Source organism: Capra hircus, chromosome 3, assembly GCF_001704415.2.
Source record: "Capra hircus breed San Clemente chromosome 3, ASM170441v1, whole genome shotgun sequence".
In the NCBI taxonomy this organism is placed as follows: domain Eukaryota; kingdom Metazoa; phylum Chordata; class Mammalia; order Artiodactyla; family Bovidae; genus Capra; species Capra hircus.
In genome coordinates this window covers 25935038-25955008 of record NC_030810.1, presented here as the reverse complement: position 1 = coordinate 25955008, position 19971 = coordinate 25935038, and the positions used below count along the sequence as shown (strand labels likewise).

Sequence of the window (19971 nt, the reverse complement as noted above, 5' to 3'; positions counted from 1 at the left end):
CTAATCCCTCCCAGCAGCAGAGTCTTTTCTTTTCCAGTGAGTCAGCTCTTTGCATCGGGTGGCCAAAGTATTGGAGTTTCAGCTTCAGCATCAGTCCTTCCAATGAACACCCAGAACTGATCTCCTTTAGGATGGACTGGTTGGATCTCCTTGCAGTCCAAGAGACTCTCAAGAGTCTTCTCCAACACCACAGTTCAAAAGCATCAATTCTTTGGTGCTCAGCTTTCTTTATAGTCCAACTCTCACATCCGTATATGACTACTGGGAAAACCGTAGCTTTGACTAGGCTACAGGCCATGGGGTCGCAAAGAGTCGGACACGACTGAGCGACTTCACTTTCTTTCTTTCTTTCTTTAAGATTTATTCTCTGTATGTTCTGGACATTAGTTGGCTAATGATTAATAATACAGTGTTCATTGAATATGTGTTTCAGTTAATTAGCAGTTCTGTGTTATAGGGAAAACAATAATGGACTTGGTTGGAAGTCTTCAGATTGAAGACTGATTCTGCTACTTAATAATAGTTACACGATCCTAGATAAGTCATGTAGTCTCGGGTCTAAAATAGGTTTTATAGTACCACATGAAGTTGTTGCATGAAGTAACTGAGGTGATGTTTTTCAAAAAATGTAGTTGTTTAAAGTTGTTGTTCAGTGGCTCAGTTTTGTCCAGCTCTTTGTGACCCCCATGGAGTGTAGCACACCAGGCTTTCCTGTCCTTGACCATCTTCTGGAGCTTGCTCAAATTCATGTCCATTGAATTGGTGATGCCATCCAACCATCTCATGTCTGTCGTCCCCTTCTCCTCCTGCCCTCAGTCTTTCCCGGCATCAGGGTCTTTTCCAGTGAGTCAGCTCTTTGTATCAGGTGGCCAAAGTATTAGAGCTTCAACTTCAGCATCAGTCCTTTCGATGAATATTGAGGACTGAGTTCCTTTAGGATTGACTGGTTTGATGTCCTTGCAGTCCAAAGGATTCGCAAGAGTCTTCTCCAACACCACAGTTCAAGCATCAAAAAGTTGTTTAAAGTACTGTGTTACATAATTGTTTTCTTAGTTGAGAGGAGCAAAACATTTTCTTTAAAAATTTGCAAAGTGATTTCTGTTTAAAACTACTTGATATTAAGAATTATTATTAACTTTTTTTTACAGAAATTCTATTAGTGATGTAATAAGATGCTTGGCATAATTGAAATTTCTCAGAAAAATAGATTTTATAATGTTTAGGAAAAACTTTTTCCTCCAAATATATATTTGATAAATACAATTAGCACATGAAATGAAATGATGTTAATCTTAACCAGTTCTTTTCTTTTTAAGGTTTGGGAATTGAGTGATATTGACCATGATGGAATGCTTGACAGAGATGAGTTTGCTGTTGTAAGTAACCTAATGCTTTTGAAATTTTAAATATCTTAATGGTTTTCTCAAGTGAAAATTTCCCATTTTTGTTTATCTTTAGAGGAAAACTACATTTCTTTTAAAATTAATGGTATGATGATTTTTACCTAGAATTTATAGTCAATAAATATTATTCAGCAAATGGATAATGGAGAGTGAATGTTTTTGCCCTCTTCATTTTATTTGACTTTAAGGTACATAAGAATACATGCTTTGGATAATGCACTCTAAAGATGCTGAGTATAATCTTTTGAATCTCAACTTGACCAGGCATCTTAGTGCCTACTTCTGCTGTGAAATGTCTTTATTTCAAATATACTCCCAGAATTTCACATTTGTTTCATTAAAGGAAAACATGAATAATACAACAGTTTCACCTCATATATGGAAGCAGAGAAAGTTTAGATATCTTATCTGAAGATATATTATCCTTAGTAAATGGATAGTTACTTCTTCAGAGAGCTGTTTTCATGTCTTCCTTAAGGGTTGCATGAAATTCTGCGGTGAACTCATGAATGATAAATCTCTAATCCCCCTTTAATGTCTTATGTGGAAATTAGTCTTTTCAAATTTTCTCTCTTTATTTTGCTAAGAAATTGTTGTTTCTTTGACTTTCAGATTTGCCACAGAATTGCACTATTCTTTATTCTCTTCTGGGTTTGTGTTTGGGTGTCTTTCTCTTTCCAGGTCTTACTTATTTTTGCTTCTTGTTTTTTGTTTAACTGAATTTTTGTGTAACCTATTAATCTTTTAAAAAGAGCCATCTTTTCTGGTAGTGTCTTTAGGATTTTCTATGTATAGTATCATGTCATCTGCAGACAATGACAGTTTTATTTATTTTCCAATTTGAATTCCTTTTATTTCTTTTTCTTATTGCTATATTGAATAAAAGTGATGAGAGTGGACATCCTAGTCTTGTTCCTGATTTTAGAGGAAATGCTTTCAGCATTTTACTGTTATGTTACCTGTGAATTTGTCCTATATGGCCTTTATTATGTTGAGGTAGGTTCCTGCTATGCCCACTTTTTGGATAGGTTTTATTATAAATGTTGAATTTTGTCAAGAGCTATTTTGGCATCTATGAGCTGATCATACGTTTTTAATTTTTTTTGTGTGGTATCTTCATCTGGTTTTGGGCTTCCCTGGTGGCTCAGATGCTAAAGAATCCACCTGCAATGCTGGAGACCTGGGTTTGATCCCTGGGTTCGTAAGGTGCCCTAGGGGAGGGCTTGGTAACCCACTCCAGTATTGCCTGGAGAATCGCCATGGACTGAGGAGCCTGGCAGGTTACAGTCCATGGGGTCACAAAGAGTTGGACACAACTGAGCAGCAAAGCACACAGCATCTGATTTTGGTGTCAGGGTGATGGTGGCCTCATAGAATAAGTTTAGATGTGTTCCTTCCTTTGCAATTTCTTTGAATAGTTTAAGAAGGATTGTTATTACTTTCTTCTGAATTGTTGGTAGAATTTACAGGTAGAACCTGTAAAGCTATCTGATCCTGAATTTTTGTTTGTTGAGAGTTTTTAAATCACAGATTCAAGTTCAGTACTTAGAATTGGTCTATTCATATTTTCTATTTCTCCCTGGTTTAGTCTTGAGAGATTGTATTTTTCTAGTAATTTGTCCATTTCTTCGAGGTGGTACATTTTATTGCCATATAGTTGCTTGTGGTAGTCTTGCTGCAGTCCATGGGGTAGCAAAGAGTCAGATGTGACTAAGCGACTTTCCTTTCTCTTTTCCCTTTCATGCACTGGAGAAGGAAATGGCACCCCACTCCAGTGTTCTTGCCTGGAAAATCCCAGGGACGGGGGAGCCTGGTGGGCTGCAGTCCTTGGGATCACTAAGAGTCGGACACGACTGAGCGACTTTACTTTCAGTTTTCACTTTCATGCATTGGAGAAGAAAATGGCAACCCACTCCAATGTTCTTGCCTGGAGAATCCCAGGGACTGGGGAACCTGGTGGGCTGCCATCTATGGGGTCGCACAGAGTCCGACGCGACTGAAGCGACTTGGCAGCAGCAAGTCTCTTTCATTTATTTCTGCTTTGATTTTTATGATTTCTCTCCTCTTACTAACTTTGGGTTTTGTTTGTTCTTATTTCTCTAGTTGCTTTAGGTGTAACATTAGGTTGTTTATTTGAGATTTTTCTTGTTTCTTGAGGTAAGCTTGTGTTGCTATAGACTTCCTTCGTAGAACTGCATTTGCTGCATTTGATAGGTTTTAGCTTGTCATGTTTTCATTTTCATTTGTCTCTAGATACTTTATTTCCTCTTTGATTTCTTCAGTGATCCATTGGTTGTTTAGTAACACTGTTTAGCTTCCATGTGTTTGTGGTTTTTGCAGTTTTCTGTTAGTTGATTTCTAATCTCATAGCATTGTGATTGGAAAACATACTTGATACAATTGCAATTTTCTTAAATTTACTGAGGCTTACTTTATGTCTCAGCATGTGTTCTATCCTGGAGAATGTTCCATGTGCACTTGAAAAGAAGGTGTATTTTGCTGCTTTCAGATGAAATGCTGTATTACTATTAGTTTCATCTGGTCTAATGGGCCATTTAAGGCCTGTGTTTCCTTATTTATTTTTGTCTGGATGATCTGTCCATTGATGTAAGTAGGGTGTTAAAATTCCCTACCATTACTGTGTTACTGTCAATTTCTCCTTTTATGTCTGTTAACATTTACTATATATATTGACATGCTCCTATGTTGAGTGCATTTATATTTACAGTTGTTGTATCTTCTTGATCCCTTGATCATTACATAGTGTCCTTTGTTGTCTCTTATAACAGTCTTTATTTTAAAGTCTGTTTTATCTGATTTGGGTATTGGTACTGCTGCTTTCTTCTGATACCCATTTACATGGAATACCTTTTCTCATTTTCTCACTTTCAGTCTGTATGTGTCTCAAGATCTGAAGCGAATCTCTTGTAGACAGCATATATATGGGTCTTATTTTTGTATCCATTCAGTCAGTCTGTGTCTTTTGGATGGAGCATTTAATCTATTTTCATTTAAGGTAATTATTGCTATGTATGTTCTTATTGCTGTTTCTGTTAATTGTTTTGAATTTGTCTTTGTAGGTCTTTTTTCTTCCTTTTCTCTTTTGTTCACTTGTGATTTGATGACTTTCTTTAGTGTTGTGTTTGGATTCCTTTTTTTTTGTTTATGTATATATGAATTATAGATTTTTTGGTTTGCAGTTCCCATAAGGTTTTGATATAGCAGTCTATATATATTTCCATGATTGTTTTAAGTTGCTGATCTCTTTAGTTCAAATGCATTTCAGATACCTTGCTTTTGTACTCTCATCACGATTTTTGGTTTAGATACCATATTTGTGTGTGGATGATTTCCCAGCTTTACTCTAGGTTTGCCTTTACCAGTGAGCTTTCCCATTTTGTAATTTTCTTGTTTCTCATTGTGGCCTTTTCTTTTCCACCTAGAGAAGTTCCTTTAGCATTTGTCATAATGCTGGTTTGGTGGTACTAAATTCTTTTTTTGCTTTTGCTTGTCTGTAAAGCTTTTGATTTCTCCATCAAATCTGAACAAGAGCATTGCTGAGCAGAGTATTCTTGGTTGTAGGCTTTTCCCTTTTCCCTTTAAATGTATTGTGCCACTCTCTTCTGTCTGTAAAGTTTCTGCTGAAAACTCAGCTGATAACTTTATGGAGATATCCTTGTATGTTATTTGTTGCTTTCCACTTGTTAGTTTTAATATTTTTTCTTTCTCTTTAATTTTTGTCAGTTTGATTACTATGTCTCAGCATGTTCCTCCTTGGGTTGATGCTGTATGGTACTCTCTGTGCTTCCTGGACTTGAGTGACTGCTTCCTTTCCCATGTTAGGGGAGTTTTCAGCTGTCACCTCTGTAAGTATTATCTTCTCAGGCCCTTTCTCTCTCTTCTCCTTCTGGGATCCCTATAATGCAAAGTTGCTGTGATTGACATTGTCCCAGAGGTTTCTTAAACTGTCCTCGTTTCTTTTCAGTCTTTTTTCTTTGCTCTGTTCCACGGCAGTGATTTCCTGTACTCTTTCAGCTCCCTTATCCATTCTTCTGCCTCATTCATTCTTATATTGATTCCTTCTAGTTTATTTTTTATTTCAGTTATTGTATTCTTCAACTATCTTTGGTTCTTTATTTTTTCTAATTACTTGTTAAAAACTTATTGTAACTTCTTGCTTTATGCTTGAATTCTTTTCCCAGGTTCTTGGATCATCTTTGTGATCATTACTCTGAACTCTCTCTTGGGTAGATTGCCTGTCTCCATGTCACTTAGTTGTTTTTATGGGGTTTTATCTTGTTCCTTTGTCTGGAACATAATCCTCTGCCATCTCCTTTTGTCTAAAGTTCTATTTGTGTTTTTATGTATGTGGAAAGTTAGTTATGTTACTCGATATTGGAGAAGTGGCCTTCTGTAGAGGATGTCTTCTGTGTACCAGCCGTATACTCCCCTCTCATCACAGTGGCCAGGAACCAGTTGGTCCCAGGGTAGGTTCTGACCTGTGTTTGCAGACTCAGTTGTGTAGGCTGTGGCACTGTATATTTCTTGCTTCTGGTGTTTGACCCCTGTTGGGTGAGGCTGGTCTAGCTTCCTAGTGGTTAGGGGCAGGTTTCTGCCCACTGATGGGTGGAATTGGATCTTGGCTCTTTGGTGTACAGTGCCATGTCAAGGAGTGTGTCTAGAGGTGGTTGTGGTCTCAGGAAGTCTTTAGGCTGCCTATCTTTTGATGGATGGGACTGTGTTCCTGCCCTGTTCGTTGTTTGGCCTGAGGCATCCCAACACTGGAGCCTACAGGCTATTGGCTTGGTCAGGTCTTGGTGCTAATGTCCCAAGAAAGATATCTTCTGGATATATTTGTCACTAGGTTTTGTGTTCTAAGAGAGAGCCACACCCACCCCCTACTTTGGTGGGAGACCCTCCATGACCAACAGGTAGGTCTGCCCTAGGCTTCTATGAATTTACTGCTTTTCCTTGGTTCCTAATGCACATGAGACCTTGTGTGCACCCTCCAAGAGTGTAGTCTCTGTTTCCCCCAGTCCTGTAGAGTAAGACTCGCTGACCTTCCAAGCCAAGGGCTCTGGGGACTCCTCCTACTGATGCTAGGCCCCCAGACCAGGGAGCCTGATGTGGGGCTCAGAGCTCTCTCTCCTCGGGAGATCTTCTGCTATATGATTATATTCAGTTTGTGAGTCTCCCATCCAGAGGTGTGGGATTTGGTTATATAGTAGATGTGCCCCTCCTACTGTCTTATTGTGATTTCCTTTTTGTCTTTGGATGTAGAATATTTTTTTTTTTTGTATGTTCCAGTCTTTTTTATTGATGATTGTTCAGTGGTTAGTTGTCATGTTGATGTTCCTCTAGAGGAGTAAGCTCAAGGTCTTCTATTCCAACATCTTGTCTTCTCTTCCTCACTGGGCACTCTAGCAGGAACCGAGCACAGAGGTCCTGAGAGCCCTGTTATCAAGTCTTCCTAATGCAACCTAGATACAGCCATCTTTGGCAAACCCTGAGAAAGTAGAGAGTAAACCATGTGAGAGTGTTCTGAAAAGGAAGGCTCTGTGGTGCTATTTAAGAAAAAACCATCCCAGATAAAAGTCTGCACTGCCTCTACTCAGATGTAAGGGTGCAGACTGGAGTGCTTTTCTCCTGCATATGTGGCCACATGCAGGCAATTGTCCCAGAGCCAAAGTGTGTGTTTATTTTTTGAATGGGAATAAATAAAAATGGAGTTCATAAGAAATTCTAATTTGGTTTGTTGAATTACAATATGGATTTTTGAAAACAATAGCTTCTTATTTTCATTAATGAACCAAAATTTGGTTGAACCTGAGTCTTTATGTTCAAGACTTAATCTTTAAAATTAGTAACCAAACCAAATTCTTTCTTTCCTTTTATAGCATAGGTGGGATTTTTGGGTTGGTTTATTTTTTTAATTAGAATAAATAAAGTTGAAGATAGTGAGATATTCTAACTTTTACAACTTCTGTTGTATGTGAACTTTTAGTCAACAGTACTTATTTCTTTGCAAAGGTAAATGCTTTTCATATTCTCTGAAATCCAGTGCTTTAGTTAAAAATCCAGAATCTAGAGTATCTTGGTGGAGTTTTTCTGTTTTTCTCTTAACTAAATTTGTAAAGGTTAGGCCTTGGCATGCCTTGGGTGTTCTGGCCACAATTAAAATGACTTTGGAAACTACTTTCCGGGATCATTTCTGTAGTTCATAAAATGACTTTTGAGATGGTTATGTACATATTGTTGTTGTTGTTCAGTTGCTAAATCTTGTCTGACCCTTTGCAACCCCATGAACTACAGCACACCAGGCTTCCCTGTCCTTCACTATCTCCCAGAGTTTGTTCAGATTCATTTCTATTGAGTTGGTGATGCTGTCTGGCCATCTCATCCTCTACTGCTGCCTACTCCTTTTGCCTTTAATCTTTCCCAGCAGCAGGATCTTTTCTAATGAGTCACCTCTTCACATCAAGGGGCCAGAGTATTGGAACTTCAGCTCCAGCACTCACCAGTCCCTCTAATGACTATTCAGGCTTGATTTTCTTTAGGATTGACTGGTTTGATCTCCTTGTAGTCCAAAAGACTCTTAAGAGTCTTCTCCAGTACCACAATTCAAAAGCATCAATTCTTCAGTGCCTCTCCATTTTTATGGGCCAACTCTCACATCCATAGCTGACTACTAGAAAAACCACAGCTTTGACTATATGGACCTTTGTCTGCAAGGTGATGTCTTTGCCTTTCAATACACTGTCTAAAAGTTTATCATAGCTTTTCTTCCATGGAGCAAGTGTCTCTTCATTTCATGGCTGCAGTGCCAGGCTGCAGAATAACTGCTGATGGTGACTGCAGTCATGTGTGTATGTATACACACAAAAATAAGATGGCAAAAAATAATTTCTACATCCTTGAATGCAGATTTTTTAAATGTCAATGACTATTACCAGTATTCTGTTTGCTCATGAACGAATTATATGATTAGAGTATAAGGATATTGGAAGTACATCTTCCTGAGTTTTACTTCGGACTTACTTAGCTGAGGAGAATGTCTGATAGGGCATTAAGGGGACATTTTATGAAAGTCAAATTTTCCTCTGGTATCTGTTTGAAAACTCAAAATACCATAATATATAAAATCGTGGGGGCTTCCCTCGTACAGAGAATAAGAACCTGCCTGCCAATACAGGGGACAACATGGGTTTGATCCCTTGTCTAAGAAGATTCCACATGTTGCAGAGTAACTAAATCTAGGTGCCACAGCTTGGGTCTTGCTACTGAGTGCACACTCTAGAACCCATGAGCTGCAACCACTGAGCCTGTGCGCCACAGATCCTGAAGTCCATGGGCTCTACATGCTGCACTTACTGAGCCCATGTGCTGCAAAAGACCTAGCGCAACCAAAAATAAAATAAATAAAAAATTATGATATTGGGAAATGACTAATAATTATGTTAAAGTTTATTGTTCCCTTTGTTGGAATGAGTTCTATCAGTGTGCAGTCCTATTTCTTTGTTTTATTGAGTCTGAAACCACGGTTTTTAAACTTAAAGTGAAGACTCTTAAATTTAATAATTTAATATTTGGTAAATGAGCTTATGCTTTTATCATAGATTTTAGAGTTGAACAAGATCCTGTACATTAGCTCCTTTAACCACAGATCAGTTAGTGACAGAGCGAGAGCTGAACCTGGGCCTTCTAGATCATGCTGATTTTGATTTGTTTTTATGTTTATTAAATTTTAGAATAGCTTTAAATTTTGGAAAAGTTGTAGATAAAATACAGAGACTTCTTCAATACCCCTCACCCCACTTCTCTTACAGTATTAACATATTATATTGTCATGGTACTTACGTCAAAACTAAAAACAACATTGGTACATTACTGTTAATTGAACTCTAGACCTTGTTTGCAATTCACCAGTGCTTCCTTTCGGAGAAGGCGACGGCACCCCACTCCAGTACTCTTGCCTGGAAAATCCCATGGACAGAGGAGCCTGGTAGGCTGCAGTCCATGGGGTTGTGAAGAGTCGGACACGACTGAGCAACTTCACTTTCACTTTTCACTTTCCTGCATTGGAGAAGGAAATGGCAACCCACTCCAGTGTTCTTGCCTGGAGAATGCCAGGGATGGGGGAGCCTGGTGGGCTGCCGTCTATGGGGTCGAACAGAGTCGGACACGACTGAAGCGACGCAGCAGCAGCAGCAGCAGTGTTTCCTTTCAGTCCTTGGATTCCGTCTAGGCTGCCACACTACGTTTAATTGCCATGTATTCTCAGTCTCTCTGGTCTTTGATAGTTTCTCAGTGTTTCCTTTTTTCCTATAACTTTTAACGTTATCTAGGAGTACTAGCTAGGTATCTTGTGGAATGTCTTCCAATCTAGAAATAAGTGTTTTTCTCATAATTAACCGGAGGGTATGAGTTTTTGAAAAGAATACCACAAATGTAGAATACCTCTCTCATCACTTTTATTGGCAAGTGGGGCATGGAGTACATGATGTCCACATGCCATCACTGGTAATATTAACCTTCATCACTTGGTTAAGGCTGTGTTTGCAAAGTTTCTGCACTGTAGTTTCCCCCTTTTCCTTCCTTCCTCCTTGGAGAGAGATACTCATGACTCTTTTACCTTATATTCTGTCTTCCTATTTATTCATTTTTACATTCTTAAATTTTTCTGTTAGGTAAGTTCTTAGACTGAAAGTGATGAATTTTTGTCAGTATTATTTGTTGTATCCTCATTATATGAAGAGTTTTTGGGACTTAGAGAATTATTAAGAATCTCTCTCAGCTTGTTCACATTGCATTGAAATTTATGTTTCACTTGTTTGCTCCTGTTGGATTGTTAAAATGAAAGATCCCTTTACTTATGTATTTGTAATGCCTAGTACAGTGTCTGGTGGCAAGAAACTTTTCAGTAAATGATTTATTGAACTAAATTGATGAGGGAAGCATGTATGACTTGGAAGACATAAAAAACACCTGATATTTTCATCCTAGATTGCTGTTACTAGATGTTGGCAGTTCAGCTGATTGAGTAAACCAATGAGCAACCAGAACTCCTTAGGAAACTCCTAAAATACTGATTCTCAAAGTATGGTCTCCCATAAATAACATCAATGTCACCAGTTAACTTACTAGAAATGCAAATTCTCAGGCGTTAACCTCAGACTAATTGAATAAGAGTCACTGGGGTTGGGTTGAAAAACCTGTGTTTTAACAAACCCTCCAGGTGTTTCTGGTGGCCACTAAATTTTGAGAAATACTCTCTGGAAGCATAGATGATGAAAAAAAAGAAAGTGAGCCACTAGTGGTAATTGACTGCAGCAGTGAAACAAAAGTACCCTCTTTTCCTGTTGTCTATATCTCTGAGTAAGCTTAGGTTTATTTTTGATGCTTTTACCTTGAAATCATGTTTGAAATGCTTCTTAGTTGTCTCTCTCTAGCTGTGCAAATGTGTTTGCTAGTACCTAGAACTTGTCAGTTTAAAAACTAGTTGCTGGCCAGGTTTTGGGGGAAGGAGGTTTGTTTTCTTTGTGTGTGTGGGTTTTTTGTTTTTGACAAGTGTATGTCATTGGATTCAGTTGCTGTATTAGTTTTAATGATACACTGATTAAGTACAATATAATAGGAAATCAAACAATCATAACAGCATACTATTCACTTTTTCTGTTTTATTTGGTGGAAAAAATTTTGACTTCAATTGTCAGGAAAACTATTTTCAAGGCAACATGAACTTAGCAATACTTTTTTTAACTTAAAAAAAATGTGTTGTCTATTGGCAGCAGATGGCTGACACAGCTTTTTTGCTTCAAGTGTCCACTTTTCCAGGAAATGACTCCCATCTGTACAAGAGGAATGCTGACCTTTAATGTGCATGTTATTCACTTCTTTTAACTCAGTGCCAAGCTAATATATTCACATATATTGTAAATTTGGTTGAAAGTATGTGCTAGCCAGATTGTTTTGTTTCTGGTGATTCAAGCTTTTGAAAATAGAAAGTTTGTGGGTTTTTTTTTTTTGTAGTTTATAATTAGAAATAACTTTTAATAGGTAAAATAGTTTCATGATTCATGAATCAGTTCAATATAAAAGGATATTCAGTGGAAAAAAATATCAGTCTCATCCTTGCCCTCAACTGCTCCATTTACACCTACTCTATATATTCTTATGTATCCTGCCTTTGTTTATACCCCTAGAATTTCTTAATGCAAACTGAAACAAATTTGAGTAACTATTATCATGTTACTGCAAAGATTATACACTATTATACATACACACTGTTCAACACTATACTTAATTTCATGTTAACATTGTATTTTGGATATCTTTTCACACAAAGTGCTCCATGATTCTTTTTTTCTGGTCAGCTTTATTGAGGACTACTTTACATACAATGAATTGCATTCAATTTAAATATATAATTTGATGAGTTTTGACAATTGTGTATTTCTGTGAAGGTACCACTGCAGTTAAGACACAGAATATTTCCCATAGGTTTGGTGGTTTTTTTTTTTTTCAGGTTTGTTTGATAGTATTTCATTGTATGGATATACCAGTCTTTTAAACCAGTCTTCCTTCTGTTGATGAGCACTTAAGTGCTGATATAAACAGTTCTTTAATTAATAACCTGTTTCATACAGCCTTTACTATGTAGATAGGTAGAGAATATGTAAAGATAGATTCCCAGATATCAGATTGCTGAGCCAAATGGGAAGTCAGTAATTTGGTAGATGTTGCCAAAATGCCTTACAATAGGCTTGGTACTAATGTGAGCTTTCACTAGCAATGTATGAGAGTGTCTGTTTGCCCATTGTAGTTAACAAAATTGTGTTATGAAACTTTGGACTTTTGTCGATCGATGGGAAAGGATGTTTTTCATATAGTTTTAACTTTCTGTTTTCTTGTGAGTGAAAGTGAGCATATTTCTGTAAGTTAAAGGATGGGCCAATTGTAGTATTTACTTTTCTAGAAATTATCTTTTAATCCATTTTCCTACTGGATTTTGTGGGTTTTTTTTTTTCTGTTAATTTGTAGGAATTCTTTATATATTAGGGAAGTTCTTTCTTTGCAAAATTTTTTCCCCCAGGTTGTTTTCATTAGACATTACTGAGACTTGTAGTTGAAGGGTGTGTGTCTGAGTCTTTACTGCTCAGATATCTTCCTAAAATTTGCTTAGTTTTAATTTATTTCCCTTTATCCCTCCTTCCTCTCATCTCTCCCTTTTTTCCTCTTTCTTTCCTTCCCAGCTTAATTTCTTAATAAAAGGATTTGAGGCAGCTTGAATATGCTTTTTGTTGAACAAAAATTAATTCGTGGGTGGCTGTTGTTAAGTGGTTTTAATATATATGACTCTGGTTCATCTGTTTTGAAGGCCATGTTTTTGGTATACTGCGCACTGGAGAAAGAACCTGTGCCAATGTCCTTGCCTCCAGCCTTGGTGCCACCTTCTAAGAGGAAAACGGTCAGTATATCAGGCCCTATGCGGTTGATCCCCTCTTCAGCATCAGCCAAGGAATCTTACCACTCCTTCCTACCAGTAGGCATTTTACCTACCAAAGCACCGTTAAGACAGGTATAGATTTATCATTGTTAAAGGACTTTAAAAAAAAAAACAAAGTGCATGGCATTTAACAACTGATCGCTTGATGAAGATAGAAGGAACAATCAAAGGGATCAAACTTCAGGGCTCCCTCTGGTTGAACTTGTCTAATGTGATGTCCTAGAGAAGACAGATAATCCTCTCCTGTATTTGGCCTTACTTAGGTCATATGGATGTTTTGTTGGCTTTGCCTTGATCTACCTGGAATTCAAGTTGGAGATAAAAGATACACTGTGTTAATCTGGCATGCTTGCTCTGGCATAGTTATTAGATGTTTTGTTAGTTTGATCTCAAGTTAACTCTTGATTCTTTGGGGGTCAAATTATCCAATTTTGTGTTGTCCAAGGACTTTTTTTCCTGTAGCCAGCTTCTTGTTAGGTTGAGTGAAGGAAAATAATGACAGAATATGCAAATCAGCCACCTGATTCTTAACTGTTCAGCTACAGTTAAGAATGCAGAATGAAACTGTAAAAAAATGGAGATTTAGAATTATCTGAGTCTTTTTACAAACTCTCCCAGTTACATATATTAATATGGTCATAAGTCAAGAGTTAACTGTGCTTGAATTTACTCATTATTAAAACAAAATAAAATGGGCATCTATAAATATAGGCCCTGTATCTAACCTATATTTTTTTCCTGTAATTTTCTCTTCATCACAGCATTTCAGTTGGGGTGTGATGGAAGTGACACACTGTTGGTATAGTTAGTGGGATAGAGTTGCTGAGAATTTGTGACAGATACTGTCATGACTTGAAAGGGGACACTTGAAAGTTTGTTTCATTTTGGCAAAAATACATATATATATATGTATTTTTTTTCCTGTAGTGGATTGTATCCCCTGCAGAAAAAGCTAAATATGATGAAATCTTCTTGAAAACTGATAAAGATATGGATGGATTTGTGTCAGGATTGGAAGTCCGTGAAATCTTCCTGAAGACAGGCTTACCTTCTGCCTTACTAGCCCATATTTGGTAAGACTTTAAGCTGATTTAAAAAACAAATAATGGTTCTGTATCAGCTCTACTTTTGTACATTCTTATTAATATTTTAGGCATTAGTAAGTAGGACAGTTTTTGTTTTAGAACTTTGTAGTGAAACTTTTGTCTGATGATTTTATTATTAATAAATTTATTTTTTAATTGGAGAATTGCTTTACAGTGTTGTATTGGTTTCTGCCATAGGACAGCGCAAATCAGCCATAATTATACATATATCCCCTCCCTCTTGATGATTTCTTCTGAGTAGTGGACAAAAGCTTGAAGATAGGTTACCTATAATTTTATGAGGTTGACAGTGTCAGTTATTAGAATGTTAAAATCCAGCATTGGTTTATATCAACTATTAAACTTCAGTTTTTAAAGGAGAATCCAAAATTCTGAAATTTAAACAGTATTAAAAAGCAGAATCTTGAAAGCATTATTGTATAATTCTGTAGGATATATGTATACTTACATCTTTACATGGGAACTACACACTTGGTCCTTAAAAATGACAAACTTTATCATCTTTAGTGAATTTCACATTAAATGAGATAATATTTAATGAAAATGCTTTATAGTGAGCCTGCTGCCAATGTGTCTCATTATACTGAGGTTAGTTATCATGAGGTTTCAAGGGGCAGACATCAAAAATGGTACCACATAGTTGCAAAAAGGAACATAGGAAAGAACAAAGGACAGTAGATCCTAGGCTGGGCACTATGCTGAATAAATGGCAGCTGTCGTGGGCTTCCCATTATGCCCAAACTTCTTATGTACTTTGTCTTTAATTCTCACAGTAACTTTGCAAGATGGATGTTATCTCCACTTTGTAGATAAAGAAACTTAGGCTTGGAGAGGTTAAAAATTATGGCCAACTTCATAAGAAGAAATAAGTAAAAAAGTGGAATTCAAGGTTTCTTTGACACCATAGTCTGTAGTCTTTTTGTTAGGCCACGTTGGTTTTCGGTGAATCATTCAGATCAGAACTTTGGAAAGCTGAGGTTTAGAAAAAGGAAAAAGCAAATAGAATAAAACATTGCTGTTTCTCTTCAAATGATTTTGTAAAGGTTTCCAGATTGCTGCCTTCTTTCCACACGTGATCTCCATTTGCAGCTGTTGTTTTTCTTTGATTTGGGGACCTTATATCCTCCTGCTTCAAAAGTTGCAAGAAACAAGCTGACACAGGGTGTTTTGCTTATTTTATAATCATTCTAATGCCATGAACGAACCAAATTTGTCGAAACTTTAGGTTTTATTTAACATCTTTTAATGTGTAAAATGTTGGGAGCAGAGAATATTGGCCCACCACAACTTTTACTCTGTAGTGATTCTGGAAATCAATAAGAAAGCATAGAGCAAACCCAAATTATAGACCCCCCTGCTCAGCACCAAGGTGAATGGTCTCTCTTTCTTACCATTTATTAATAGCTAATATCTCTCTTCTAACATGTTAGTGAGTTTTGGGCTAGCCATGAGTTGGTGTGACTCTTTTTTAATTCAAATGATTATTTTAAAGCTACACAGTCATTTTCCCCTGGATTTTTAGAATGTTAGTTGTGGCATTTATATACTGTTCATTTTGTTTCTTTGCACAGGGCATTATGTGACACAAAGAACTGTGGGAAGCTTTCAAAAGATCAATTTGCCTTGGCTTTTCACTTAATCAATCAGAAGTTAATAAAGGGCATTGATCCTCCTCACAATCTTACTCCTGAGATGATCCCGCCATCAGATAGGGCCACTTTACAAAAGGTAAGACAGCTTAAAACCTTAATGCAGTTAACAAACAAATGCTGTGTCAGATGACAAACTCAGTTTGTATGGAATAGTGGAGAAAATATATAGAAACAGAGCAGTGTAGAAACAGAGCAGTATACTGTTTGTAGTTTAATGTGTACCTATAAATATGTTCAATGCCTTGTATGATATCCTTGGGCTATAGCTCATTTTTCCCATCATTTATCACACGTATGGCAACCATGTTTTCTGAAAATTGGAAAAATTTGATCTTGTTTTTCCCCTCTTGGATGAAATCTATAAGAAATTATTATGTTTATTATTAATATTAAATTATTATGATAATTCACACTTGGAGAAAACAATACGAATTTGAAAATAAAACCTAAGAGATTATGATTACGTGTTGTTGATTTTACATAAAAAGAAAAGAAAAACTTTTTGAGGAAAAAACCTATGTGGCTTTTGCCATATGGATGACCTCTATTCCTGAACATGCAACCGTATTTCATATCTGAACAGTTAGAAACAGGCTTTAGCTACTTTTGGTTCTGGCCAGTAGTGGGGATTTTCAAAACTACATGTTTTAGTAATACTGTATCTTGATTTTTCTTTTCTCATCTAGAAACACTTCCTAATATTGTGGTTTATAATACCTTGGCCTTGTAATAGAGCTTTAAAAGAGCCTGCCTACTCTAGTGGCTATTTGCCTTAAAACTATCAACTTCATATCTTTAAATTTTTTGTGACCTACAAAGTAACCATGACTGTGGTGATTCTTTAAAGTTATATATATAGGAGTTGTCATATATTTGATATGAGGAGAGTTCTTTTTAAAATTGTCAGTATACTATTTTGCATTAATTTTGTTGCATAGGTTTAAAAATCCCATTTTAACAAACTGAATAAATCAAAATTAGATTATTTTCTCCTACTCAACTAAATGGAAATTTATAGCCACTAAGTATAGAAGTTATGTGTAAGAGTTTTTATTCTTATTTTCAAGTAAAGTTACTGTTTGATAATCTGCTTTGTCAGTGTTTGCGGAGGAGCATTTTGTGAATTTTTGAGATTTATTTTGATGTAAGACATGGATTCCCTAAGTTGGAGAAGGCTAAAAGTGATGCCACCTGCAAAGATAAAGATTACAAACTTGTATTTATTCCCCCTGCTATAACTGTACCTCAGTTATGGAATGATGTGTTGTTTCATCTTCTTTCACCTATATAGACTGTTTTCTTTCCCTTGCCCTCTTCATTTTGTACCCACTGAATCTCCCACCAACACAGAGTACACATACAGCAGAACTTTCTGAAGCAAATTATGTTTGTTCATCAAAGGCTCTAATTAGTAGACACTTTGAGTTGCATCTGCTGTACAGAATTTTCAGTTTAGCAGATTTAGTAAAGTCCATTCACTAGAGCATAGGTACTTCTATGTGAGATACCAGTATTCATTAAAATGGGATTTTATCACTGTTGTCTTACCTATAACCAATAATTTTAACCTTAAAAATTAAAATTTGCATTTGTTTTGTCGTTCAAATAATCTATTTTCTCTTTATAATCTAATTTTTTTAGAACTGCATTTTTGCAGCTTTGACTAATCCTTTTTTGAACGTTGCTTTCCTTTCTGTGTTTTTTCTAGTTTGGACTATTTTTTCCATTCTGCAGCACTCTGCTTTTCGCCTTTCTTGTACTGTCAGTTTCTTAACTCTACTCTCTCAAGGTTAGAGCTTTATTTTATGCCTTTTTTAGCATTACAGGTTTTGGTTTACAAGACACATTTTGAAATTAGAGGTTTTTTTATGCAGTTAAGTTGATGCAGAGAAAATACCTAAAGAGCATGCTTTTGTCACATGTCTGTCACTTGGTCCTTGTGTGCATTTTAACTTGCCTTCCTTAGGCTCTCTGATCCACTTAGAATCACCAAAGTGGAACTTTTCTGTAATGCACAAAACAGGGTTAGAGAAAGTATTCTGTGACAAGGGAACATAAAAAACTACATTTTCTTCTTATGCCTTATATATTGTTAGCTGTACCTTTCCATGCTTCCTGATTGAATATCATTTTATTGCTCTGGAATGGGAGTTTAATTTTTGTGTCAGTAACTGACGCACGCAAGCACACTAATCTGTACCAATTAAGTAATCTTCATTCTGGAGTCATCTGTGGTATCACTTTATAACTTGCTTGAAGTTAAACTTATTTATCTCATTCTTATTTGATGATATTTTTAATAGTGAAAGACTGTCAAATGTGAGTCACTTTTTTTGAGTTAGAGTGATAAGAGGTGTGGGAGTCATGAGTTTCTTGGTTTGTTTGCACCTCTGATAGCAAAGTTCTCAGTAGCTTTTAGGTGATGTAAGTTACTCTTGGTGATGAAAGTGAGACTAAGTGCTTATTTTTCATTTTGTTCACCATTCAAATTGTCTGGCCAGGCTTAGCTCATAAGTTAAAATCCTGGTAAATAAATACTTGTCACATTCAGAAACTCACTTTAAAATTTCCAATTTAATATGGAATCATAAGGGTCTGTGTATTAGTGAAACACATATTAAAACATTGTAAGAGATATTTGGTACAGATCTGTAATTAATAAAAAATTGAGACCAGCATTAATTGAATATTAATTGATCCTAATTTTGGTGTTGATAATCAAAACAAAGCACATGAGGACTGTTATGCAGTGTAGCGTAAAGAAGTATAGACATGATTATTTGCCACATTTTATGGATGTATCTGTTCATCGGGTTGGTTTTTAGGATAATAGTTTTATTTAAATAGTCTTAGTTTGCAGGTGCTGAGGGGCATAATGTGAAATAGCACTTGAATTTAATTAGAAGTCTCTTGACAATATTGCCTATTAGCTGGGTTCAACTTTAAGCAACTCCTTTAGTATGTTTCCTTAATTCTAGAATGAGATTTATAATAATACCTGCCTTACCTACAGCGCTACAGTTTTCAGATTAGTACTTAAGTTATTTGTAAACCTTTATAATTATGAGCAGATAGGATATTGTGAACTTCCAGATTTCTTCTGTTGTGCAAGTTGGTGACATACATTAAGTTCATAGCAGCATAAGTATAATAGTAAGTTTTGTGTTCTGCTAATAAGGTCCTCAATATATCTTAGTTTTACATGTTTAAATCTCAGTTTTAACATTTCCTAATGGTGATCATCCCGTTATTTGTCAATCTGCTTGTAGCATAGGGTGTAGGTCAAGTGTTTGAAGGAACAATTATTTTTTTGCCCTGACTTCAGCCGGTTATGTAAGGCGACAAAAATGGTTCACAAAGGAAATTGAGCCAGAGTGGAAGCAAGTCATTGCGAGGCTTTCTATCTTTAAAGAGCATTTTCTGAAGTTAATTATAATAGCTTACATTTATAAAATATCATAAACTTTGTAGAATGACTTCATATGCAATATTTAATTTTTGAAGTGGGCAGGCAAGAGATTATTTCCCTGTTTTACAGTGAAATCATGCAGCTAGTAAAATAGCAGGACCCAGAATAAATCAGCTGGGTTTTCTAAATACAAATACCATTCAGAGACTAATTCTGATATCTTCATTATCAAAAGAAAATCTTATGTAAATTATATCATATGAAGATAGTTTCATGTATGGTGATATTAATATTTACTGTGGAATATGCTGGGTGGTTGGCTTTAGTTTAAATAGAGGAGACACTGAAAGTATTTAAGGAAAGTAAATATTTGTTTAATTAAATAAAATCAACCATCATTTATTTGATACAAATAAATCACCATTCATCTCCCCAAGAAATTTATGCTTCAGTGGAGGAGTTAGTTTATAAATCTGTTATCTTCTTTATTGCAGTGTTCTAGACAGGCTAAGATAAGTGATGAAGATATTGAGATCTCAAATGGTGGTATATATTATAGAACAACAGCTTTTAGAGAGTTTTAAGGGAATATGTCTTAGTATATAACTCTGTATGTATGTGTGTGAAATTACACTAAATACGATAGTTTTCTTAAATGAAATAAAAGTGTTAGTAATACCATAAAACATTTGTCCGTACTTTTAAACGTTTTTAATGCTTTTCTACATGCAATTTCATAGTAATAATGTTGTAATTGTGAACTCTTTGTTTTTAGAACATCATAGGATCAAGTCCTGTTGCAGATTTCTCTGCCATTAAGGAGCTAGATACCCTTAACAATGAAATAGTTGACCTACAGAGGTATGTAAAGTAAAATTATACCTGACTATATAAA

The 19971-nt window shown here is 36.0% G+C and overlaps 1 protein-coding gene across 2 annotated transcripts in view; it reads left to right on the top strand.

Annotated features, from left to right (window-relative positions):
* EPS15 (epidermal growth factor receptor pathway substrate 15) overlaps window positions 1-19971 on the top strand; it is a 146193-nt gene that overhangs the window by 43059 nt on the left and 83163 nt on the right. For both annotated transcript variants that reach the window (XM_018044061.1, XM_005678437.3), the window contains exons 8-12: window positions 1317-1376; window positions 12781-12870; window positions 13837-13982; window positions 15587-15743; window positions 19852-19937. In XM_018044061.1, the coding sequence (XP_017899550.1) occupies window positions 1317-1376; window positions 12781-12870; window positions 13837-13982; window positions 15587-15743; window positions 19852-19937 (539 nt within the window). The remainder of the gene's footprint in view (window positions 1-1316; window positions 1377-12780; window positions 12871-13836; window positions 13983-15586; window positions 15744-19851; window positions 19938-19971) is intronic.